The sequence below is a fragment of the Xiphophorus hellerii genome, chromosome 5 (assembly GCF_003331165.1).
Source record: "Xiphophorus hellerii strain 12219 chromosome 5, Xiphophorus_hellerii-4.1, whole genome shotgun sequence".
Taxonomy (NCBI): Eukaryota; Metazoa; Chordata; class Actinopteri; order Cyprinodontiformes; family Poeciliidae; genus Xiphophorus; species Xiphophorus hellerii.
Genome location: NC_045676.1, coordinates 11,915,554 through 11,942,024, shown reverse-complemented (window position 1 = coordinate 11,942,024; position 26,471 = coordinate 11,915,554). Strand labels below are relative to the sequence as shown.

At 38.9% G+C, this 26,471-nt stretch overlaps 1 protein-coding gene across 6 annotated transcripts in view; it reads right to left on the bottom strand.

Moving 5' to 3' along the window:
• Positions 1–26,053, bottom strand: part of LOC116719793 (lysine-specific demethylase 4C-like) — a 34,290-nt gene extending 8,237 nt beyond the window's left edge. Inside the window, exons 1-17 of one of the 6 annotated variants that reach the window (XM_032562483.1) lie at positions 25,925–26,053; positions 23,916–24,082; positions 23,500–23,675; positions 22,956–23,070; positions 22,417–22,610; positions 19,133–19,182; positions 17,972–18,075; positions 17,673–17,810; positions 17,229–17,422; positions 16,909–17,135; positions 14,370–16,231; positions 14,128–14,239; positions 9,649–9,845; positions 8,581–8,827; positions 5,959–6,035; positions 4,865–4,920; positions 4,615–4,723 (exon numbers count right to left, since the gene is read on the bottom strand). In XM_032562483.1, coding sequence (XP_032418374.1) covers positions 4,615–4,723; positions 4,865–4,920; positions 5,959–6,035; positions 8,581–8,827; positions 9,649–9,845; positions 14,128–14,239; positions 14,370–16,231; positions 16,909–17,135; positions 17,229–17,422; positions 17,673–17,810; positions 17,972–18,075; positions 19,133–19,182; positions 22,417–22,610; positions 22,956–23,070; positions 23,500–23,675; positions 23,916–24,059 — 4,002 coding nt within the window. In that variant the 5' untranslated portion in view covers positions 24,060–24,082; positions 25,925–26,053. Of the gene's footprint in view, positions 1–4,614; positions 4,724–4,864; positions 4,921–5,958; positions 6,036–8,580; positions 8,828–9,648; positions 9,846–12,576; positions 13,370–14,127; positions 14,240–14,369; positions 16,232–16,908; positions 17,136–17,228; positions 17,423–17,672; positions 17,811–17,971; positions 18,076–19,130; positions 19,183–22,416; positions 22,611–22,955; positions 23,071–23,499; positions 23,676–23,915; positions 24,083–25,924 lie in introns of those variants that run through there. The other 5 variants (XM_032562484.1, XM_032562487.1, XM_032562485.1 and 2 more) reach the window with 5 other exon arrangements.
• Between the last annotated feature and the right edge of the window lie 418 nt (positions 26,054–26,471).

The window sequence follows — 26,471 nt, the reverse complement described above, 5'->3', positions numbered from 1 at the left end:
TCCCCTTCTCTCATTACCCACTGACCACTCTTAAATAAAGGCCACTAGATCCCATCAAATCTTTAAAAAATGTTTCAGCTCATTAAGTTACTCTTAATATCTGACAAAGATAATATGAGTAAATTCAAAAAGGTTTAATAATTGAAATTATTTTTTCATTTATTACAAAATGAATTTCCAGGGATTTGGTTTCGTCCGGCATGGTTTTACTTCCTAGTTAATAAATGAATTAACTCTGATTAACCAAAAGTTTTGGTTCTATTTTACAAGCCACACTCGGGTTTCATTTACTGCCAGGAATCACATATATAGAAGCTGTCTGGCAACACAAAGTAAGCTAACATGTCAGAAAGCAACACTCTCATCTGTTATTTAAGAGCAGACAAGAAACATTGCAGTTAACACTTCTCAGTCTGGAATGGTAGATATTTCCTCTGGGTTTGGAACTCCAGCAAATCACAGTGATATCCATTATTCACCACCAAAGAAGGCATATATTCAAATTTACCCCAAGAGCTCAGCAAAGATTCATCCAGGAGAACACAAGAGAACAGAGAATATCTGAAGCTGCTCCAGCTCTGGTGAGAATTTATGATTCAACAAAAAAGAGGAAACATTAAAGTCGTCAATCGGAGAGTTCACAGGAGAAATCTGAGCTGCAAAAAATGAATAAAGAGGTCCATCTCACATTTTCCAAACCTTTTGGAAAAATTCTTCTGTGGACTGATGAGACAAAAGTGAAAACTTTTGGAAGGTTTGTGTCCAGGTAAATTTAGCTTAAAACTTAAACAGCTTTCATACAACAAACAAGGGGCTTGTAGTACCTGATGTGGTTGTTCTGGGTTCAATTCCTGCTCTATTTGCTGTTATATAAAGACAACTTTAGCCTAAAAAGGTGTTTAAAAAATAAAGAGTGTTGCTGAAGAGATGTAAAAGACTCACTGCCAGTAAATTCTTGTTCACGTAGGGCCATGTTGGTTTGGACAGCTTTTGGCATTCAAAAAATAAAAATATAATTTGAAAACTGCATTTTGTATCTGCAAAAGTTGAAGTACTTTTACACAGTACTTTAAAAGAGAATATTTTGAATCTAAACACCATATAAGGGACTCCAGAAATTAAATTATGATGGTTTGGGGGGGGAAATAGCTTTTCTCCCAACTCTGCTATCGGTCACGCCTCTGAAATCAATCCCCTCCGTTAATCCCTTTGAAAAAAAAATCAATAACTGATCTAATTAGTGCATCAAGACAGAATTAATTAAATTTGTATGCCCTCTGCAGCAGCAGTGGCTTCATCTTCCCAATTACCAGCTAATCAGTTCATTTAACTATCAGTTAAGTATCAGAAGATACTGTGAAGAGGGACTTTCTTCTTTTTCTCTAGTGAGATGAAGAAAAAGGCAACATAAAAGCCTAATATAATCTGGATGATGAAAATCCTAATCATGTATTTTTTTCAAATAATGAGGCCTCTCATTTCCTTGCTGCTCGTCCTCTCAGATGAAGGATGTAGGATGAAGGACAGCTATTCTTAATGACTAACTTGACCTACATTTTAATGAAGTCTTTTCCAATACCTGCTCTGTTATGGACAGCAAAGTCAAGGCAAAGTGGCCTCTGTGTCAACATTCATCCACTGAATACGGTTTGGCAAGATTCATACTGACATCTAGAATAATCTTCACTATGCACAAATTCTGAGATAAATTGGTACAATAGTTAAAAACCATCTCAGATGCGAAGATAAAAGGCAGTAAACATAACAGCATTTTAAGGATATTTTCCCAGTGCTTGTTCCTTCTGCTAAGTTCATCTGGTGCCTGTGTTGAGCCATGCGTTAAGAACCTTCCCACAGTAAATTATGAATGCCTAAGTTTGCGTGTGTTGTAGTGAATTATGAATGCATTGGGCTGCTGTGGCGACAACGGGTCCAACGCGAACTTCAAAACATGTGGCAAGTGGGAGGAACATTCAAATATAGAAAGTGGACAAAATGTAAAGGTAAAATATGTAATTAAATCTAAAAAGAAAAGACAAAATCTGTGTTATTTGTTCATTTTACATCAAATCAAGAAAAGTGTTCAAAAAGTGAAGAATTTTCAGCTTAGTCATATTTTATCACATACTACCTTGGATTTCATACAACATTTTTTTGATCAGTAACAGCTGATCTTCCACTATTCAGAAAGTCTCAATGTTAGCTATTTTTAAGTATAAGTGAAGTGTCCAGAAAAGAACTCAAGAAAAGATGAAAAGTATAAGGAACTATTTAAAATGAAACTGAACAGACAACATATCTCTAATATAGAAAATACGGACAACAGGGAGGCTCAAATCGACTGTTTTGTTTTGTGAGCCTTTAGCCTCCATCAGTCATGCGGTACACTAAACGTTAAAATGTTAGCACGATATTTGAACTCTTAGAGTTAAGGTTACCATCTAAATTCTATTGGAAATGCACACAGACAATGCTATTTACAGAACTATTGCTTACTTTGCTAATTGCTAAAAATAAGATACAATGGACAGCTGACATTGTCAATTCATTTAAATGTTTTATCCAACCCCGCTTTCTTTTCTTAAGCAGCAATTTCTCTAAAATAAATAATTATTGAAAATATAATTTAAATGGTGTTTGTCCTGTGAGGCTGAAATAAACTTCGATAAAACTGAGACACTGATCAGTTTTGTTTCAATTTGACTGGATTTCTGCAACAGTCTTTTTAACAAAGCAATGATTGGTGCATTTCTAGTTACTCTCACAAAATACGTTTTCTCCAGTAACATAAAAGTCTCAGAGCAAAAGTTACTTTGGAGTTTGAAAAGACATTAATTTTCAACCAGTTTCATTCAAATGAAATGCAAAATAAATTAAAATCCCATGATAAAATAATGGGATAATGCAGAAACAGCATTTTGAAATGATTACGGCGGTGGTGTCCAGAGTTAGTCCTCAAAGGTCAGCATCCTGTTGTTTTTAATATTTCCGTGGTTCAACAGATCTGAATTAAATGAACGAGTCATTACCAGACCCTCTGCACAGATTGAAGGCCTGCTGAGGAGGCAATTCAAATATGTGAAACAACTGTGTCCATCCAGCAACGCTGGGAGTTTGACCTATGATTATATTGTGAGGAATTTGACTGAATCACATTAAAGCTGGTATAAAAAACTCCTTTTAAATCTGTTTTTTAACAGTTTCATCTCATGGCAACAATTTCACAATTATTGTCTGTTGGACAACACAGATTTGATTAAAAATGACAACTATTACTAATGTGCATACCAAAACTATCTGGTAAAAGTACTGCCCATGTCTTTTTAATATAGTTTGCCATAGTTGGATTGGACTGGATTGAGAGCTGCGAGTAATAATAAGTACGTTAAAAACAAACTCACACTATAATAGAAAATTCAAAAACTGAAGCTGAGGGAAAAATATTTATCCTTTTGTAAGAAGTCTTATTTAATGCTCTGCAGCTCTCTCTATATGTCTCCATGTTGTTTTAACCATTTTTTGCTGAAGGAGATCTGCTAATGCTCCTGCTAATGCTAGACAATTTATTTATTTATTTACTTGTCGGTAATTTTAGTTTTTGTCAACATGTTTTACTTGGTAACAAATGCAATGTATCGCGTAATGTGTAACATGTAACTGAATATGATGCACACAAGTAAAAGGTAAAGTTTTTAATAACTAAAAAAGGAGCAGGTATACACAAAATGCACTCCACTAAGAGTCAGTACAAATAGTGTAATCTGGCCGCTAAACCCAAGAAGGTCCCTACTGTACGGTCGCCAAATTGCTGTGTCAAAAGCGTTTATGAGCTTCATGCCCGCCCGGTCTGGCCTTTAATGCTTATTTTGGAAGTGGGAGAAAAAAATCACTTTATGGTCAGCATTCTCTAACCTAAATGAGCCTTAATTTCAGTGCGGTGTGAGAAAATATAAAGTACATTCTGAGTAATGTCGCTCAGATCAGTCTGCATCACTGCAGTAATAAAATCCATGAAATCATGAATAAACCTTTATGTAGGAGCTCATATTGTTTGCCTTGCAAAAGATTGTTTCTTCAAGTGAGACCTCTATAAATCTGACCTAATATGATACTTCAAAGAGCAAGTAATGCTCTGCCTTTGAATCTATTTTACTGTTTGAACATCACTTTATTGTTCAGAAACAGTGGCTGTAATTTAACTAGCTTTATCACATTTCCGTTATTCATCCTATATTGGGAAGCACTTCCCATACACCTTGCATTCTGCTGAGCCATCATGGTTCCCGCAGAACAGAGCTAACTCGAGTCAACATGCCAGCTCTGCTGAGACACACTCCGATATCTCATTAAGCAAACACACACAAATGCTAGAAATGATACACCACATAGAAAGCCCTCCCCACATCACCCTGCTTTGCCATTCCCATCAACTAGTAGTTAATTATCTAGCTTTGATTGCAGGCATGTTCATTTCACATTGTTAATTAGGATTGTGAATACTTCCTTAATTAGACCAGACCAGTCCTCAAGGACACTCTGCGTGTTTCTATCTCTCTGTGTGTGTGTGGTGGGGGGTTTGCGGGTGTGTACTTGCGCGTGTGTGTGTCCTCTCACCAGTTTAAAACGCTGCATGGGGATCCTACTGGTGTCAATGGGACTCCTCTTGGCTTCATCACCAAATCTCGCCTCTGGAAGTGCGACGGCGCACATCACGTGGGCCCATCTGCAGCCGTGTCCACATGGAAAACAAACCACAACAGCACACACTGATTATTAGGATACACATCCACTTTATTTGGTGGATCTCTTGAGATTAGGGATGAAAACGCAGAGATAATCCAAATGAACAAAAAGCATTGCTCACTTGTTGTTTTGGGTTTTCTTCAGGGCTCCACCTCTGAGGTTACAGAGACAGCACTCCTGAGAAAACCAATAAAGAGAGGTGAGTTACCAAAATGTTCTCATGTGCTTGGATAAACTTGAGGTTTGTCTAGCAAAAAATACAAATAAAAACCTATGGAAATATGATACTCTGTCATACGGTTTATAAGCACCCTTGGCAAGGATGTCTAAAAAACCTTGAAATAAAATTACAAATTTAGAAAAAATCTATATTTAACCTAACTGATTAAATGGGGAGAAAACCTATGTTATAAAATGTGTTTAATCAAAACAATGTAGCTGAACTCTTTAAAAAAAAACATATATTTTTGATTCAGATCAGCATTTCTACAAACTTCTAATAATTGATCTACTACTTTCCTTTTCCACCAAGAACAAATATGACAAAACAGAAGTCCATTTCTTTTAGCCAGTGGCCACAAGGCTGGACAGTGTGTTTATTACACACACTGAGCAGGATGGTAAGAAAGGTAAATAAATCTGAGTGAGTGACATTTTGGGGTTTACCAAGTCTGTGTAACGACCCTTAGACTGCATCTACATGCAAACTGATTGTTAGGGAGGAATGCCTGGAAAAAGACGTTCTGTCCTGCCATCAGAACCCCCTATATAACTTTAATTGGAAATAATATCCTTTGGTCAAGTAAGTTTAGGGTTTTTAGAAAGAAAAGAAACACTCCAGGTGCCTTTTACATAAAAGAAAAGGTTAATATAAGAAAAAGCATCTGATGCATGCTATTAAAAGGACAGAATTATGTATTTTCCAGGAACATAGTGTGATTTTATACCACAATCAAGTGACCATGTTATCTTCAGTTTTTTATAATATTCATATTATATTCATACATATTTCATATGTATGAATAGACAAGACTAAGGGCTTTTCTTTTGTTAAAAATCAATTCCTTAAAACAAAGGTTAGGTTTCTCTAAAATTCTCAGAATAAGAGTATCCTTTTGCAATTAAAAAATAATTCAATTTAGGGTTACTTCTACATTTTACCACTTTGATACAAGACAGGACAGCTTTGTTAAAATTGGACATAAACTGTCTTACATCTGCAAAGCCTCCTTCCGAACAGCGATCACACGACCATTGTTCGCTGATGTCTTCTGCAGCTACACCGTAGCAGCCTACAGGAAGGAGAGAAGGGGGAAATCAGATGTAAAAAAATGTCCCAGTAGAGTGAGATAAAACAACACAGTCGAGAGGAACAGCGAGGTCTATTGTTACAAAACAGTTGACAAAATGCCATAGCCACATTGTTTCCAGAGGTTTTTGATGGCATTGAAGTGGTGGGTTTCTGTGTAGACAAGCCCAGTATTGCAGACTAAGTGGAAATTGAGATTTTAGTGGTCTGTGTGGCCGTGTGTGAGGGATTATCTGGGTGGCCAGGATAAAAGAAAGCATAAAATAAAAAACAATACAAGTTTTTTTAACAGTGGTTTCTGTGTATGTTTTATGCTAAATGATACTTTCATGTAAAGTACTTCAAGTGATGATTTGTGATTAGTTTAGAAGCAGAATGTGCGTTTTGCAAGAAAAACATTTCAAATTATTTTCCACAAATAGAGATTTTTTTTTCAGATTTTGATGTAGTAAAACTGCTTTGATTCCTTTAAACCTAGCAGATGGTTACAATAAAAGTACTAAAGCCTTCAGACATGTAAGGAAGAGGGACATTTTAAACTCTCCGATCTTTTTCTTGACTATCCATCACATAACCAAAAATAAAATCCAAGCCCACCTCTGTTTCCTTTCCAGAGTTCAGATTACTTGTCAGGGGGGAAAGCTACATTAACGTGTATTCGTTCTCCTGTCTCAAAATCAAGCTTGTGGCTTTTTCCCTCAGTGTCAGATGACATAAGCTTCATCTCTTTCTCCCTCATGCTAGCACAAACCAAGTAATTACAAATGCAGTACAGCTGCTATGAAGTCACCGCACAGTGCACAACATGTCTGGATCACAGAGGATATGTGGCAGGATCAACTCTAGTATCAGGGATTGATTCTGACTTTGAGAGAAAGAAAGTGACTGTGAGACACTTCCAGATGTAAAGAACAGCCAGGCTCAGAAGTATTCATACTGTTATAGTTTTCTTTATTGGACCAAGTTTGGTTCAGTTTGGTTCTGAAGTGATAGGCAATGTTTAATAGGACATTATTGTGGATATTATTACGGTAATTACATTTTGACAAAACAACAGCACAACTATAAGCCTCCTCAGTAATAAAGAGAGAAGCCTGTGTTGGCATTACAGTAATCAAACCTTTTTCCTAAATGCTCAGCAGTCTTTTGCATGTTTCCACTATTACACTTCGAAAACATAAAATCTCACTAAGTATTTTCTGTCTAGTTTCAATGCAAATATCTTAGCATCCTGGAAATAAGAAGAAAACAAATTACAAGTAACTTTTTAACAATACACAGGAGCATACGAGGAGTCAGCAATTCATTAATATTAATAAAAAGATACAAATTAATTCCTCTGGCAGATTTTGAAAAGAGTATCTTTTAAAATCAATATTAAGAAATGATTGACTTAAAACAAGCTCCAATATCTTGCTGAAAAGCTACGGTACTTGTAAGTTAGTCTAATTGTGTTTCAAGTTTACTAAGACATAAAAATACTTGGTAACACTTGGTTCTTTTTGCTAGTTGTTTGCTGTTTGCCATTTAGTACTTTTGCAGTAAAGTAAATTAGGTTTGCCAGAGGATGTTAGTTTGAACCCACTGACACTAAGAAGCTTGATGGTGTCTCACTCTGTTTTGTTGTTTTTAGCTTTCAGTCTCGGTCTCTCATCCTAGATTTAGAAATGCTGGCAACCTTTTGGGAATCACAGCATTATGGCAAATACCTACATAATTTAAGTAGTACTGATGTCTACAGTTACTCAGTACAAGATGCAGTGGGCCTGTTTCTCTCCCTCTCTGTCTTTATTTTTGAACCATAAGGACTTGCAACTAAAAGGCCATTAAATAAAAATCTGGATTACTCATTTAATGCAATGGAAGTGTGTCGTATTTTGCCTTTTAAAAGAATAATGGGATCACATGACACAATATGTCCCTTATTCCATGACCATTTCAGTCCCCAGACATAACCATCAGATAGAAAACTGTGATGTTGCCTCTGCTCCTAATGTAAATATAAAATTTTTAACTACTTTGAATGCTGTTAATTGCAGGTCTAACAGAGAAATCTAATTGGGTAAAATGGTCAGCAGCATGACAACGCAACGAGTGAAAATCAGCCACAAATCTCTTGGTGCGTCTCTAGAAAAGCTAAAGCTGAATGTAAAATGCATAGGCTCTGTATGCTGTCAAATGAAAAGATATACATATTTAAAGGCTTGTTTCTGGTTTGGGGCTTTAGAACACAGCCTATGTGTGGTGAAGGGAAAAGATTTGATTGGCTAATGAGGGAAGCAGAATACCTCTGAGAGAGAGAGAAAGCGAGGGACAGAGAGAGTGGACTGAAAAGAAAACTGACTAAAGAAAATCAGGACGTATAAACCCAGCGACCTTCTACCAAATACATAAAACATACTCGATCTACACTTTCTGCTAGTTGGTAAGTCCCATGAAGCTTGACCACAGTAAACAGTGGCATGTACCACAGAAAGCACTCTCGCTCACTGTCCTTCCCACTCTAATCATTCCTTGTGCCGACTTACTTGCGTGAACTTGCAGACAACAGCTCTGGCAGTACAGGAGAGGGGAGGTGCCATCTTCCTGCAGCAGAGGGTTCGTAGGAGTTGGGGGGCAGTTCTGTTCTCGGAAAGAAAAGCAGATCTCGGGGACCAGGGGCTTGGACCTCCTCAACCCGCCACAGCCAGGCGTGGGGGGTGTCTCCATTGGAGACACAGCTTTGGAGGGGTCCTTCACTGTGACAGATTTGCTGTCCTCAGTATTGTCGTCAGCCTGCAGGAGAAAGAGGCAGCATAATTTTTAAAACTTAAACAGGCTGGAACATTGACAGGGTATGTGGGTGATGAAACATATGCCTCCCTGCGTTGTAAAGAGAGCTGTCACTCTACGTGACATTTCAGCCAGCAGGAAATTACAAGGGCCAACTGTAATAAACAGCAACGTCCCTGTGGAAAAACTATGTGATTATTGTGACCTGTGGGTTTAGTGTTACTTCTATTATTCAGGTAATTGACCGGTAATCATTCAGCAGCAACTTCTGTGCAAAGGCAAAAAGTGAGTTTGAAGAAACTATATTAGGATTACGACATAATATTTTCTGCTTCAGTAGGAAATCTAAGATTCCTCTTTACTGTTTGTTTTCGCTTTTCCCACCAACGTTACATGTTGAAAGAAGCAAATATACTTATTTGAACTCTGTAACTTCAGAACATAAAACAACAGAATCTTGTTAGGTTACATGTCGGTTTTAAATTTAAATAAAATGCAGGCAAGGTAATATAGACTAACAAAAATGGGAATCACCAACAATATCCTGCCAAAGTGTTCACTGACCATTTGTTAGACAGTTAGAGCTATAACTGAGTGGTGTAGGTTAAACCATAATCACATGTTAGTAAATGGCCCAGTGAAACTCCAACCCAACAAATATCAAGAGAAAAACATCAAGGGAAATCAACACTACTGAAGAGTGCTGTCTTGTAGAACCAGTGTTCAAGTAACCTTAATATATTTTGTTTTGCAGATTTTACAATACGTAGCAAAACGGAAATTAGAACTTCCATTTTGATATATACCTATAGATGTGAGTTTACCTGATAATATGGCATGAAGAGTGTGCAAACAGCACAGTGTGGCTCCATGGTGGCTGCATGAGCATTGTACTCCCTCTCCGCAGAGAAGCAGCTCTTTCTGTTTTGCCAAAGGTAGATGAGAGGCTTTGCCCATCCTTCCATTTCATTCTCCCCCTCCTCATCCTCTTCCTCTTCTGCCAGGCTTGCTTCAGGAGGCTCTATTTTAAGAGGGTCAAATGTGAGTTACAACAATAGCTGTTAATACACAACATATAATAGAACAGAGAAATTGGAAGGTATAGTTCATATGCTGAGGAAATTATTTGATTTTCTCCTCACACCGTGGAACTACTACGAATCTGAAAGTTGTTTCAGCTGAAGTCATTTTTAGCAGCAACACTATTTTGATGTGACTTTCAACATTTTTTTGATTTTTAATATGTTTCTGTGCTACACTAAAAACAATATGTTGATGAATAATCAATTCATCAACCATTGAATACATTATTAAAGGTTTTAACTGAAAACATGGTGCACAATGGAAGAGTTGGTAGCACCAGGCTAGGTTTGAATCCTGGCGTACATGTTCACTCTGTGCATTCGTGCGTTCTCTCCTGGCACTCCAGCTTCCTCCCACAGTCCAAAAACATGACTGTTGGGTTAATTAGTCTCTGGATTGTCCTCAGGTATGAATGCATCTGTGTGTTTGTGTAATCCTACCCTTTGTTTTTTTCCACCTACCTGCTTTATGGGATTTTTAGATTACATATTCAAAGCACTGACCATTATACACATACTGTATTTGTTACATCATACTGACTTTTTGTATTTATTGCTTTCAAATTCAGTCTAAAAAAGACTGAGAATCCAGGAGATCGGAGTCTGGAATCTTGACCTAAAAGATCAAATCAAGCTCGAACTTGAGTTGAAAACTGTTAAGTTAGTTTGTCCAAAAAAATTGCATCGGTGTTGCACTGTCACAATTATAGACTTGCTTTATCTCATTTTAAAACTAAACATCAGTTAATAATGTATTTTCTCAGCCGGCTCTAGCTTATTTGACTCTTTCTCAAGGGTCAAAATCGGGAGACATTTAATAATAACAGCTTATCTTTTTAGTGATTGTTAGCTAATTAGGTCTATTATTTGGCTGTGGAAATGTAGCATGTGTTAATCTTATAACTGCTGTTTGCAGTTTTCATTCTCTAATGCAGACTTGCTGTGCAGTCGCATCTAATCCCTGTAATTATAAAGAATCCTAGCAACAATTTTTAATTATGTCTTCACCAAGGACTGTTGTGTCAACAAACAGAACTCTTTGCTTTCCTGCTAATGATAAGAGTAGACTAAAATACATTTTTGGATTATATTTACAGCCAAAAACATTCAGTATGTTGTTCTCATCTCACAATAATCCCCTCATTTTTAATAGCTTTCTGTTAGTACTGCTATAATTATTGGTTGCATTTATCAAATGAAAATTAATATCTTGCAGCCATGGTTACAATAAGTTCACATGCCTATGAAGTAATGAAAAAGCTCTTCAATGCCAAATAAATAGTAGTTCATCTTTCTAAATGCTGTAATAATCATTAACAAGTGAGCATGGGTGCTTAAACTTAAGAAGATATTACTAATAAAACCAGTGAATATGCACAGGCAGGTCCTGCGCTTTGTGAATTGTTGCTAAAGAATTGTTTATAAGTACGCCAAATGTCCATAAGTCACAGATGATATTTGCTCCAATTTCCTAATCAGCTGATCTGTGTATCATTTAGTTATCTTTGGTCTAATCCAGACATCATTTCATTTAGAAGCTACTCTCATCAGAAGGGAATTTTTACCTAATTTCACTTAATCCAACATGTTCTATGTAACTCTAAGGATAACAAGTTGTATGCTTTTCACACAAAACTATTTTTTGTCAGCTGGCACTACCCAGACTGAGCACTCATCCACTACATTGGTGAAAGTGATGATGCATGCAGTGAGAGTGCTTGAATTTGTCAATTACTACTATTTAAGCCTAAAATTATTGCAGATCCAAAGCTTTGATAGTGCTAGCCTGCAGGGACGTATTAACATCTGTAGTGGCTGATCCTAGTCATTTTTTAACATACTGGTATAAAGGTGATAAGATATTCACAACTCATGTTCATCTCAACTGATCTGTGTATCAGTTGAGATGATACACATCTCAACTGATGTGTCCAGACCAAATGATGTCTGGATTATCTTTGGTCTAATCCAGACATCATTTCATTTAGAAGCTACTCTCATCAGAGTAGCTTCTGAAGAGAGTGTTAGTGTGTTAGTGTTAATGTTTCAGGAAGGGTGAGAGAAAAGGTTTGGCCTTATGGTATTTATTCAGTTATGTGGCAGTGATACAGTGCAGAATTGTGGGGGTGTTTAAGTAAAATAGAGAAGCAATTTAGGTGTTTTGGTCAGGAAAGAGTGTAGGGAAATTTACATATTATGGGTAAGTAGCTATTAGTTTAAACTTTCATATCCGAGCAACCCTAGTAACATGTATAACTCATTTGTATTTCTAGCACTCATGCTCATTTGAGGACTTGGTGCTTAGTTCAATCTGATGTCTCCACAGAACAAGCTATTTCCTGAATAAGAAAGTCCTCACAAAGCCAGGGTCATTCTACTGTCATTAAGATAAACCGTTACAACTGGTGCTGAAATATTCAACCCTCACAATCATGAAGATAACGAATGTGATTCTGCGTGTACACATACATCAAGAGTGTTGCTAAGGGGGACCCTCACGCCTGCCTCATATAAACCATGAAAACAAACAGATCATCTATTCAAAAGGTCATTGCACTGTGGTAGGCCAGACAATTAAATGTTTATGAGCACATTGACGTCAGAGGCATCATACTGGTCATGGTGGTGGGATGTCATATCATTTAGAATATAAGGAGGGAAGGAACAGACCACAGAGATGAAGGATTTACTGTGGGAGAAGACACATTTGAGTTAATGATACAGAAGTTATTAGTTACAATGCTTCACAAAAGTATTCACACTCCTTGAGCTTTTTCGAATTTTGTCACATTATAACCACAAACTTCAACGCATTTTATTGGGATATTATGCAATAGACCTTCAAAAATAATACAGAACTGAAGTGAAAGAAAAAATTTTATATGCGTTTAAAACTTTCTTGTTTATAAATAAAATCTAAAAAGTGTGGTGTGCAAATTGTTTGCAGCACCTCCTGAGTCAATATTTAGCAAAAACCACCGTTCACTGCAATTAAAGATGCGAGTCATCTGGGTAGTGTCTCTACCAGTTACGTACGTCTAGAAACTGACATTTTAGTCCATTCTTCTTAGCAAAACAGTTCAAGTTCAGACAGTTCAGATGGAGAGCATCAGTCAACATCAATTTTCAAGTCTTGCCACAGATTCTCAATTGGATTTGGATCATGACTTTGACTGGGTCATGGTAACACACAAATCTGCTGGTGAGCATCCAATTTGAGCTGTATGTTTAGGTGCGATGTCCTGCTGGAAGGGGGGACTTCTGCCTCCGTCTCAAGTCTTTTGCACCCTCTAACACGTTTTCTCCCAGGATTATCTGCATCCATCTTCACATCAACTCTGACCAGATTTCCTGTCCCTCCTGAGGAAAAGCATTCCCCCTTAATGATGCTGCCACCACTGGTGCGGAAGGTGTGTTCAGGGTGAGGTGCAGTGTTAGTTTTCCACCACAAACAGCGTTTTGCCTGTAGGCCAAAAAGTTATATTATTAAACTGGGATACTGTTTTATTGTCTAAGCTTGCTTGAAACGTCTCAGTTTTATCCCTGGCCTATTTACGGCGTCAACTGGTCCACATGATGACTTTTGGTTGGCTCATACCTCTAAGGACTTCACAAAATATGAGAACACTTATGTAGCTTCTATAGGCAAACTGATTTTAGGTTGCAAAGAACAAATTTACTATTCAGATGTTTTTAAACAAGTTTACTTTTCTTTCCGTTTCACTATTATTACCATCTCTCCTATTGTAGTTAATGTATATTGTACATTGTCCCAGTTTTAAATAAACAAACCTAAAATCTAAATTTTGTCTTTCATATGAAATCCCAACAAAGTACATCAAAGTTTGTGATTATATTGTGGAACAAAAAGCAATTAAGGGGCTTTAACAAGTTTCAGACTGTAAATTTGAGATAACTTTAGTCAGTTTAATGATTTCTGAGTAGATTGTGCCTCCAAATCCAATTAAGGAGAAGGAAGTTTATGGCAGCTATGTTTGGGGTCACTGTAATTTAGCCATGAAAAAATGTAAAATATGGTTTCTGAATTGGAGCCACCCCTTACGACAGAAACCACAACAGACAACACCTTTTTTTTTAAAATGAGCATTGCTGAGCATGACTTTCAGCAGGAGCATTTACTGCTGTCTGCAAATCTTTACAATGCTTAGCCATAACAGTAACGTTCAAAATAACTCGATGTGTGTATGAGAATGTGCCCACCCTCGTCACTGGCAGTCTGTTGTTTCACAGCGGTGGGGACGGCTCTTGCGGTGGGTTTCCTGAGAGGGTGACGCCAGCTCTTAGTGGTCCTCTTAGCTGACAGGGCTGGGTACTGGGACAGACAGGGATTAGTGGGAGGTTAAACCATGCAAACAATTTGTCTTGGTGTAAAGAATAAGAAATCAACTAAACTGTGTGTGTAAAAAAAAAAGAGAGACAGAGAAAAGGAAAAAAAAACTCACAGCACTAACTTCCCCAGGCTCAAGGCCAGACTCATCACATTTGTAGTTATTTGGGTCATTTTCCTCTTCTTCCTCTGAAGAATCACTGCTGCAGCATCCTTTCAAACTATGTTGCTGCTCTTCATCTTCAAGATCAGATGCTTCTTCATCTTCCATATCCGTCTCGTCTTGTTCGGTCCGGTGAAGCGATGCTACCCTCTCAGGGTGTAAACACGCATCGGCCTCGCTCTGTCTCAACACAGATCCAGCTCTGTTCTCTTCGACTTTTTGCAACTCGTAATCCTCACAGAGTCCCAGAGGTTCGATAGCACCGACTGAAAGGAGTGAGGTGGGCTCCAGCTGGGCCCAGGTGAGACTGCCACCTTCATCCTCCTGGTTCTCTGATCTGCATAGGTCCTTCGCAGCGTCCTCCAGGTCTGTGACTTCTTTGCACTGAGGTTCGGTCCACATGGTGTAAGGCAGAGGATCATGGGAGAAATCAGACGGGAGATCTGGGTGCAGACTCTGGATGAGAACTGCAGGACTCTGGGAAGTGAAGTTCTTCCAGATACTACTGGAGGAGGTTTTAGGCTCAGTGTGTTGGGAAGAACAGTTAGAGTACATAGCGTGGTAGTTGGGTTTTAATGCTGAGTGGTTCTCATGCTGAGGGTGTAGTGAAGAATCAGGGGTTTGAGGAACATCACTAGCGTTAGCAGATAATAGCATTACATTTGGACTGCAGGCACCGTCTCTCTGAGTTCTGTAGTTGTCTTTATTTGGATTAGGCAAGTTGAGTTGTGCACTTCTCTGAACTAGCTGGCTCTGAGTTGTATCACTTTGCTCGGGGATGAAACTTTCCAGCGTTGCGTGATCTCCTTCCGCAGCAGATTTTATTAACATTTCATGGACGTCGCCAGATGTTCTCTTGCACAAACCACTGGCAGCTAAATGATCTGTGTTTGCTTCTGCTGTCTCCTCACAATTAACTGAAGCCTCTAAATGCCAGCGGTTGTCATGGTCTCCTGTACAGGGTTCTGCTGGCTGTAAATGAGTCCCTTCCTCCCTAGCTTCCTGTGAGGACGGCGAGCCGGTTGGCGTCTCCCTCTGAAGCACAGGTGCGATCTGGTGGCTTAATGCTCCGGATTTGTGGAAATGAGTGAAGTCATCGTCGGCGGGGGTGAGGGAGGGCATCTCCTGGGTCAACACAGGTGGCAACGGGGAAGCGCCCACCTTCCCGGCCGGCTCCGGTGTGAGCTGTGGCATATCCGCTGCATTCCTCTGCAACAGAGGAGGCAAAAGGCTTTCCTCTGTGCTGCCTTTTCCCACACTCTGAGTGTGTTGTGAGGCAGCAAAGGAGCCACTTGGTGTGCAACTATCGCCCTCTGCTGGCTCATAAAGTGCTTTCACGTCGGAGTGTTGATTAACATGTTCAGGATCAACATCGACGTCCATGTTCTCTGCTTTTACAGTGTCGTTAGTGTAATTCCTGGTACCCGTATGCGTGCTCCTGTCAGTGTCAGTGCTCAAAGTTAATGCTGAAGTTGAGGAAGCTGATACGAGAGCCTGAGGTTCAGAGAGACACGTGTCCATCAGAGTCTCTGCAGACCGGTTCGTGCGGGAAGGTGAGTCGAGGTCTTGCTGCGCAGAAGAAAACCTCGAATCGCTGACTTCCAGATGCGGCTGTGGAGCCCCGGGACCCTCCCTGGGTCCTTCTGGGCTCCAGTTTGTGACCCCTGAGAGGTCCTGGGGTTCAGACTCGGCTGCTTTTAGCTTGTCCTCCACCAGTAAAGTCTGGGGGTTTGACTGAGATGTGTCCTTTTTAGAAAACTCCAAATTTTTACTCTCAACACGGTTTACTTTGACAACACACATTTGTTTGCAAGCTGGTGAGAATAAAGAAGAGAAATAAAACAAGCAAATATCAGTCAGTGATGGAAAAAAAATCAGCTAAAGAATTGCAAGAAAATACATCTGATCATACAGAGAATTTTACAACCACTCTTCATGAACATGATTGTCATTTGATTTTAACTCTTTAACTCTAATCAAGTGAACTAATCAAACAACATGGTCAAAATTATACATACAGACTCAATTTTTGGGGGGATAAATGTAAAGACAAGCAAGTTTCAGAGATTAGCCACCTGACCCAAATTGTTCCACCAGTGCCTTGGTCTTCAGTATGACCAGTTTAACATCGCCACAGGCTATGGGTGTGTTTTGATGCTCCTAGCACTGAACAGATACTTTCAATGGGTGAAAGTATTTGTTCCAGGAAAAGAAAATGGTCAGGAAACGCAAGAGGGGTTTTTCTGCACATTGCTAACGGACCTTTATTCAAATATTACTCAGGATGTGTGTATATATTTGTATGTAAAATTTGGACCCCCATTTGTATTAGAAAAAATTCACAAGAAAAGTCAAACATGTATCATCATTTTTTATTTTTAAAACTCATTGAAATTGTTTACTGCTCCAAGTCACGCTGATGATGAACCTGTTTTGGAAAAGGAAAAAAAAAAAAAAAAAAAACTAATAAAAGTTAATCAAGCCATCTTACCAGAAAGTTGAGGCAAGTTCTGATTCTGGTTGTGTTTGGACTCGGCCTGTTTTTTCTTCCCTTTCTCCAGCTCCTTGTAGGCGGTCCCTGCTGCGGACCGCCTCGCCTTGGGGGCAGACTGCCCACCCAGAGGTTTTCTCTTGCTGCTGCTCAGTGCTAAGCTGCCATCCAGATCAACAGGCTCCTCTGTGGTCCTGAGGCGTTTGGAGCGCATACGAGAGTGACCGCTGCCGTGACAGGAGAAAAATTGCAAAAGAGTCAAACCAAAAAGCTTTCATCTTTTAGAGAGAAGATAGATCACAGCAGATTGCATATGGTACCCTTTGTTAGCAGACTTGGTCTTACGGCGCCTCTGTAACCAGCTCTGCAGCTCCGGTGTCGTACTGGGAGTGGGAACCGTGTGGTCGATGAGCGTCGAGTCCTTGCCCAGCATCCAGCTAGCGTAACGGTCAGGTTGGAAACGCTTCACAAAGGGTTCCATGGATATCTTCACCATATCCTTGCTACATGTGCACTAAAGAAAAGGAGGCAACAGTTTATATATATATATATATATTAAATTACGTTGGATTACTTTGAAGCTATGTGAGCACAACTTCATATTGAAAGTCGGCCATTTCAGACTTCATTCACATTTCTTATTTTAAAAAATAAATAAATAAATAAATAAATAAATAAATAAATAAATAAATAAAAATCACTAAAATAGTTTGTGCAAAGCTTTAAAACGATTTGTGTTCAGATTGGCCTGAGTGTGATGTTACCTGTGTGGCCACCTTGCCGTAGTCTATCCAGCGCAAAGTGGCAAAGTTGGTGGACTCCGCACAGTTGAAGCCATGATTGAATCCAGCATGGTAACCATACGGGAAGGTGATCATGAACTCTCCGGCTTCCTGAGTAATCTGAGTATTAATCATGAAGTGAGTTGGTGAGAAATGGGACAAAAAAATAGTGTAGACAGAACAGTAAGTTGGAGCGAGTGAAATTTCAATAGTTTGGATCCTTGCTTCAGTAAAGGCGGTAGGGCAGGGAAAGCTAAATGTGTACAAAATGAGGAGTTTACCTTATCAAAGGGAATGCCATACTTCTTCAGTATAGAGGGAGAGATGAGGGTCATCTTGTGGCGCAGAAAAGCTTCGCAGCCCTTGAAGCTGTTGGGAAAAAAACCTGAAAGAGAAAAACACACATACACACACCATCACAGAGAGTCTGAAAACAAAAAGGAGATCTATAAAAAGATATTATCTTAATATGTCAGCACACAAAGAGTCCCAGTTTCCAAGCATAATAAAATCTAAAAGAATGATTGAATTAATAAACGATAACAAAATTATTCCCCAATGCAGTCTGATTCACATTAAGGGTGATATGTGAAACAGAAATGTATCAATCCATCTTCTATAGGGGGAGTCGCTGCCCATCTCTAGCTGTCAATTTGTACACTCTGGCCATGGGACACATTTCTAAAAGTTCATAATGCCCTGCACTCTAACAAGGTTCCCAGTGCTTCTGCAAGAGAATAAATCCCACATCATCACAGATACTCGACATTGCTTTTCCTCATAATCATTCTTTGTTCCAGTTAACATGATTCCAGTTAACACTCCAGAAGTGTTTAGTAAACGCCACACATTTATGCTTCTACATGACAGAAAAAGCTTCTCCTACACCTTAAAAACAAGCGGTTGTAGATAGTAAACAGACTTGTTCATGGTGGAGGCTACTGGGTACTGGATACTAGTCTGCCTCACGTTTACACAAAAAGAAAAAAGGATTTTAATTATTATTTTAAAAGTTCCTTTCTGCATTCTGATTTAAAATGTCTTCCAAATTATTTTCATAAGAAACTATAAAAATCAGTGTGGGGTGCGTGCTGTGGTGGCGCAGGGGGTTAGCACGCCCCACGTTTGGAGGCCTTAGTCCTCGACGCGGACGTCGCGGGTTCGACTCCCGGTCCCGACGACCTTTGCCGCATGTCTTCCCCCCTCTCCTCACCCTCCTTCCTGTCTGCCTACTGTCTAAAAAATACGAGCCACTAGCGCCGCAAAAACTCTTCGGAGAAAAAAATTGAAAAAAATTAAAAAATCAGTGTGGTGTTGGTGATTTTGTCTAAAATTGCATTTAAAAAATGTCTTCACTTGGTATTTATTCTCCCAGGAATAAGTGTGTTTAAATTGAAGGCTTTGTTTTCAACAATGTTTTTTGTATTTTTTTTTTTTCGTACCTGTAGCCAGGCGCTCCAGTCGTTTCCCGTGCTCCGGGGGGATGGCATACCTGTTAGAGAGGGACATACAGAGTTATTTCTGGCTGCACTTAATTACTGCCTCAGTGCCAACATTAGGAAATTCAAGACTGCCATCAAGTGGTGGATAAGGAAAAAAAATGAAGAAATATCTACTTTTTTAACTGTTATTTATAAAATGATTAATAAAAACAGTGAAATTTCATTGCTTATCCTATTACGATGCTCAAGTTTTCAGAATAACTGACACGTTCTAATAAGTTACAGCTTCACAAGAGCCAAAACCTATGTAATGCAATGGAAAGGTCAAAATAATCACTGATTGCTGGTGCAATGAATTTATGGAAAAAAGGAAACTATTCTGTGTTTTCCTATGAAACCCCACTGATGCAACCTGATTTAAAAGTTGAAACTCTGCCAGAAACTCAGATAGTGTGACGGAGGCCCCTCAGGGATTCAACCGGCACTCCATCCGACCAGCTCCATCCGCCCTCAGGTCTGTGGCATCTCCATCATCGTGTGACCCGTCAGCTTAACGCAGCAGTGGGAGACACAGAAAGAGGGGAGACACAACCTTCGGTGGAGGTGTAGCGGGGAACCGGGAGGGGAATTGAGAAGGCTGCCATCTTTAAGCTGATCCCCTCCTGAGATGAGATGCTGAGGAAAGCAGCAGGATGAAAGGAGCGCACCGGTGAGCGTGTGCACCAGACGATAAGGGGCTGCAAATACGTGCAAGTACTTGGCACACGGGGCTGCACTAAGTGAGTGTGTGTTTATGTGTGTGTCACAGTCTGGCTGTGACACCGATCCCTGTGGGGGCTGCAGGGCTCCCCACTCTAATGAGCAAAACTACCTCCAGGGCAAGAGAAGGAAATGGAGCAAGGCAAGCTGACAAAGAAATAAAAAGAGAACTCTGTCTAGATCCATCTGCATTCCCCACCTCGTCTCTTACTGCAATCCTAACCTCCAAATAACGCAACCCAACTCAAATGCTTGCATTCATCACAATACCATGCATTAAGCAACAATAATTCAACATAAATTAGAGACAAAAAAAATCTCTCACGTTTAATTTTAGAGACAACAAAGGACATGTCCTAAAAAAACAAGTCAAATAAAAATTTGAGAAACCTTGGAGAGTAACAGTGGTTCATCCATACTATTACCATACTAATTCATAACTGTGTGTAAACTCACGCTGACAGTGAATGCAAATGATCTAATTATGCAAACAACAAGTGAGAACAGGAAACCTTGAGCTGAATGAAACACATCAACAAAAATCTTAAATAATATGAAGAATGTGCCTTTTCTGGTTGAAAGGAACATTGAAGGATGTTAGCAATAGCTACCTAGCGCTACAGTGCCTTGCAAAAGTATTGAAGTTTGTTCCGTCCACAAGTTTGAAAGTATTTTATTAGGATTTCATGTGATAAAGCAACAAAGTAGTGCATAATTGTGAAGAGGACGGAAAAAGATACACAGTTCTTAAAATTTGAACAAGAAAATGTAAAAAATTCAGTCTCCTTAAATAAAAAAAAAATCAAAAGCCAGCAACTAACTTTGAGTCATCAAATAAGTAAATGGAGCTAGTCTGTGTGATATTACATCTTATTATAAATATAGTTGTTCTGTGACGTCCTCAGAAGTTTTTTAAGACAAAACTTGTGAAGACTTGGTCGTCCATCTAAACTGGCAGTCTAGGCAAGAACAGTGTGAATCAGAGAAGCAACTAAGAGGACCATGGTAACTCTGAATGAGCTACAAAGATCTACAGCTCAGGTGGGGGAATCTACTGAAAGGGCTTCTAATAGCTATGCAAATCACAAAACTGGCCTAAATCAAAGAGTGGAGAGGAAAAACCAACTGTTGGGAGCAAAGGCATGCTATTGCGATGCAGGGACAAGTTAGGTCGTCATGTAACTGGAAGACGGATGAAGCAAAATACAAGAAATTTCTGGAAATTGAAACTGTAGGAACAGACAATAGAGTGGAGGTTCACCCTCCTGTCTGTTCCAGAGCAGTATGCTCTGGCTGAACATATAGCCAAAGCGACAATGGTGAGGTTCAGATAGAAACTTATTTGTATGTTGGCCTAGTCAAAGTCCAAACCTAAATCCAAATGCCAATCAATGGCAAGACAGTGTTCAAAGATGCCATCTACTCAATCTAACTGAGTTTGAGTTACCCTGCATTGTAGAGTGGAAATGTTCAGAATTGTCAAATTGGTAGAGGAAAACAAAATAAAATACTTGCAGTTATAATTGCAGCAACAAGTAATTCCATAAATATACTCAGAGGGGGTAAACGCAAATGTATCTCACACCTTTCTGGTTGTTGTATTTGGAACAATTTCTAAAAACAATGGATCGTTTTCCTTCCCCCTTCTCAGTGTGAATCAGAGAACTACTTTGTGCTGGTCTATCACTAATCCCAAATACATGGTTTTATGGAGATAAAATGTAAAAGAACTTCCTGGGTAGAAATACGTCTGCAAGGTTCTGCATTGCTTGTATAATCTCAGTAAAAATGTTTTTATTCTAGCCTTCAAAATGATTTGCTAGAATTTGGCCATAGCAACTGTGAAAAGACGAAAGAAAAATCTCAGCTATCACCGTTTTCAAATGTGCTGAATGGTGGAGGTGAGATTGTCAAAATTAGACTTCAATTTGCAACTGCTGTATTAATTGATTTTTAATCAACTAATATAAAGTTTACAGAAATTAATTACAACATTTGGTGGTCATAAAAAGGTTGCAACCATAGCAAAATGCCTCATTGCTAAACACAGAATAGTAGGTAAAGGTAAGCATAGTCTAGTCTTAAAGAGGAACTCTTAAATGTTAATCAAAAGTGTTTATTAAGTAATTTGGATTTAATTCATATTAAAGAGGCTTACTGTACAGCATAGTGACTTAATATGTAAAGTAGTAAATATCGGAACATATTTGACCATCAGTGTATTAGTGAAGCAACAATTCAAAGGCATATTTGCTAACTGAGTTTGAGCTATCCTGCATCACTGTATTGCATAATCATAAAATGTCTGCTACATGAACTGAATTTATCCTGTAATTTAAATATCTTACATGACATTTCATCAAGCTACAGATTCTTTTTCTCAGATATCAGAACCAACTATTTGGTGATGGGAACCGGAGATTTGTCAAATCTGTCTGGAAGTTGTACCACTTACACCACTTTGTTGAATATTTACACCTTTGTATGTTCACCCTCATACTGAAATCACTGCCACACACACTCACCAGGATTTGGGCTCTCCAAAGTGGAGGTAGTTGATGCTATACAGATCCATATCCTCTGTGTGCCAGGAGAAGGTGGTCTTCCACATCCCAAAGTAGAGATATGGAGTGTTGACCCCCTGTATGGACACACCACAGTCCTCCTCGATAACATCCAGGATGGAGTTCAGATGTCCAATGTTCCACTCTTCTACGTCCTAGGAAATTGGAAACAGGGGCTTAAACCGGTGCTACAGACAATTTACAATCCTGTTTTTTTTTGTTTTTTTTGGGGGGGGGTTAAATCAGCTACATAAAATATTATGTTCCAATGAAACAACAACAAAAAAACTGAAACCAGAGATATAAAGATAAAACCATTCCTGTGATGTACACTCTGCAATGCTTTGAGTTAAAGGCATTTCAGACAGGATTCTACAGACTCTGCAAGCTACATGCACCGAACCTAAACACAGACAGACGATTATGACTGACTACGAGGGGGAAAACAGGCCAAAAAAAAGAAACAGAGAGAGTGAAAGGGAGATAGACAGGTCACCTACCTCATCATAGAGGCTGCCACTGACATCTGCACCATATATGGGTGAGACAAAAGTGAGGTTTTTCCAGTATTTCCTCTCAAGATCTTCATAATTCAGGTAGCGAGGTGTACAGTACCTTTAAAAGGGAAAAAAATTAAAACTATATTGGGTTTTTTTTGTAAAACCCTTGACATAGATGTTACTCTGCATGTATTTAACAGTTTCCTAGATTTCAAAAAATCTTTAAGTGTAAAAGAAATGCTTCAATCATTCCTAATTTTAATCAAATGTAGACTAATCTTTGAATGAGTATTATTTGTATTTTAAGAAAATTTAGGATCACTTAATTATGTGAACAAACGCTACTTAGAGCAGGTCACTCTTAAAAATGAAATTCACCTTCACAAAAGGTGAAATTCAAACACAATATGAAATTCAAACAAAGTGCTCCATAACGAAACATTTTCTAAACTATTCCTCCGCCAGCACCAGAATAGAAGTACCTGTTTGTGAAACACTAAGAATTAATAATATTGAATATTAAATGCGACACTATAATACTCACATGTCACTGTTTGCTAACCGCCTGAACTCCTGCACACTAAGAGGTTTCTTCTGGATGTTGTACTGAGTGAAGAGTCCCGACTGGCCCGCCACCATCTGCTGAATGGGAGCGTCGATCATTAAATCATCAATATCGTCGTAGGTTCGACGAGGCTTCCAGCCTTTAGGGGGGATCACCTTTGGCACAAACAAAGAAAGCAGAGACCTGTTGCTGAAAATGTAACAGGAACTTTACAGCAAAATCTAAATGATGAGAGCTGTTTCGGAAACATTGCACTCGGTTCGCTCTCAAAGAGAAACTCCTTAAAAGGTTTCTCTCTGATTTACTTTCTTAATCCTGCTTGAGTAGGTTAATAAAGCTCTGATACATGAATAAAGAGGAAGCAATGATGTATAGCTCTCAAAGTGTCTACCAACCTTAGCCAAGCCTGCCCGGTGTGCACCCTGAGACTCCATGTACACCAGGTACTGGTTGAAGTCTTTGAATTCTTCCATCGTGGGCCTGAAGGTCATAATCTTGCAGGTGGGGTTTGCAGGGGCGGATACCTCTGCTCCCGCCATCCTGCCTCCTCAGTGGCTATAATCTGAGATGGGAAAACAAATGCTTCTATTATTTCTATAAACAAATGCTTCTATCATTTCTTGCTGTTTTTCAATAGACGGTTGTGTACTGATTCTTATTAGAAGCCATATTACAGTAAGTATGACTTTAAGTAGAAAGGCAGCCCATTCTGCTTCTGCAGGAATAATAATACATCTTTAAAACTACATTGTTCATTTTCCTTATTGCTATCATTTATGATGAACATCATGCCGATGATTTGTGTCATTATTATTATTATTATAACTAATATTGTTATCATCATCATTATTCAGTGTGTGAATGTGTGTGTTAATGGAAGTGACCGATTTTATTGTAAAGCGTCTTTGAGAACCCTTTGAGGGTTGAAAAGCAATATAAAAGTCGGATTTCATTTAATCTCAATATGTTTTATAAATAACTATAGTGTTAGAAACAACTACTATATATAATACATTTTAATAGTAATAGTACTGTTGGTGATTTATTTTAGCTGTCATTGTACTTTTATTTTAGAATTTAAAAAAACTTTTTTTATCTCTAAAATTAGGTTAATTTTAGGTATGAAAACAACATTAAAAATCTTAAAGAAGTAAGATGGGTTGATATAAACATATCTAAACAATTTAACCTTTTAGATCCCAATACGATGAGCAAAATTATGTAAGCAATGTATCATATTAAATATCTTTTTTTTCCCCATTTAGTGGGATGACTGAAATCCCAATCTAAGGAAAGCAGATGTTTTATATACAAGACCACTAGATGGCAGTAGAGATTCAGCATATATTGTTTTGATTACTTGAACCTGCAGCTGCCCCTCGCAGCATTTTGTCCCAGCCACCCATCCCAGTTCCACTCCCAACTTTACTGTGTCGGGTACACAAAGGATCACATTGCACCATGTGAATTCAGATTTCCGCACCCTTTTGTACTCCCTCTCGATGCTGCCTCTTTGAAATTTACATTACCGCATAATAAATCATTAATTTTAGAAAGCAACTACAGACTAAAAATAGATCACTTAAAACACAACAAGCAAAGTAAAAAAGAAACTACAGTTTTGTCTTACACTTTGGGTTTTAAACAAATTATTAAAATTCTCGATAACCTCCTGGAACAAGTTGATGCAACTAAAACAAATCTGGCTACACTCGAAAGAGTTTAAGTCTATGCTGAGCTGCATTTGACTATTAATACTTCAGCGTGTGTAACTCTGCTCATCTTTGTTGTCTCCCAACGTAACTAGCCAGCTAGCCTACGTTCTGTTATGATGCCGAGTAATGGCTGAACAAACAGCGCAGCTTGCCAATTCAGCTGGCCAGCTCACGTAAAATTACACAGTCAACAGGCTTCTCAGATGTGAACTCACAAAACTCCGTTTATTGGTATTTACCTTTAGTGGCAGTAAAGGGGAAGGTATAAATAACTAGTAGGCTAACCTAGCTGTAACGTTAGCTAACTTGTTACAGTACAGGGAATGGGGTTTAAATGCCCCTCGCAAGGTGGCTTCGCATAGGCCCTTAGCTACATCCTTTCCGACTTCTTGTAGTCGAACTGCTTCATTCTGGAGTTTCAGTGCTGGTGTGTTTGTTCGTGACTTGCAGATTTGCTCGTAAGACAAACAAATAAAGACACGAAAGCTCACAGCAGAAGCACGATTGCCAACTTCAGTGATTGCCAGTGCTAAAGGCTTAGCCGCTGATAGCTTCGAACATTCTGCAACAAGAGCCACGAAATGCAACCTGCTTCCTAAACACTATGATTAAAAAACAGGACTCCGTGCACTGTTCTTCCTATAATATCACTGTCGAGAACCCGACTAAGCTCAACAGTTTGTACCTACCTTGATGAAGAGACGGAGTCGTGTTGTTGTTTATCTCCTTCCTTGTTCACCCAGCTGATTCACATGACAGCTGCTGCTTCGTGTAGCGAAGAAGAGGGGCTGCGCTTCACATCGCCTGCGCTTTACGCTGCTGCTGCTACTGTCATGGCCGTGGTGGTGTAGCCCCATCCATGTACTTTGAGATCTGCGAATTAGCTGGCGAAGGGATCTGCAACGTTTCCAATCCAAAGAGCCATTCCCCCCCCCCCTGCATTACAGCAGAATAACTTTTGTTTAGAGCCCAAATTAGTTTAAAGCATTCTTTATACTTTTTACACATATCTATCAGATTCTTTTCTACTTTTAGATTAAAACTTGCTGTGCTGCCGCAGGCAGAAAGACATTTTGCCCATATCAAAAACGACCACTGCTCCTTTTGGTCAGGTTTGTCTTGAGGAGCTTGTATCCCATCATTGATTCATTTGGGGAATTTCTGCTGTGCCAAAATTGGAAGAAAGTTTTACTAAAGTAGTACAAAAATTATGGATTGGTTAAACATTTTGCAGAA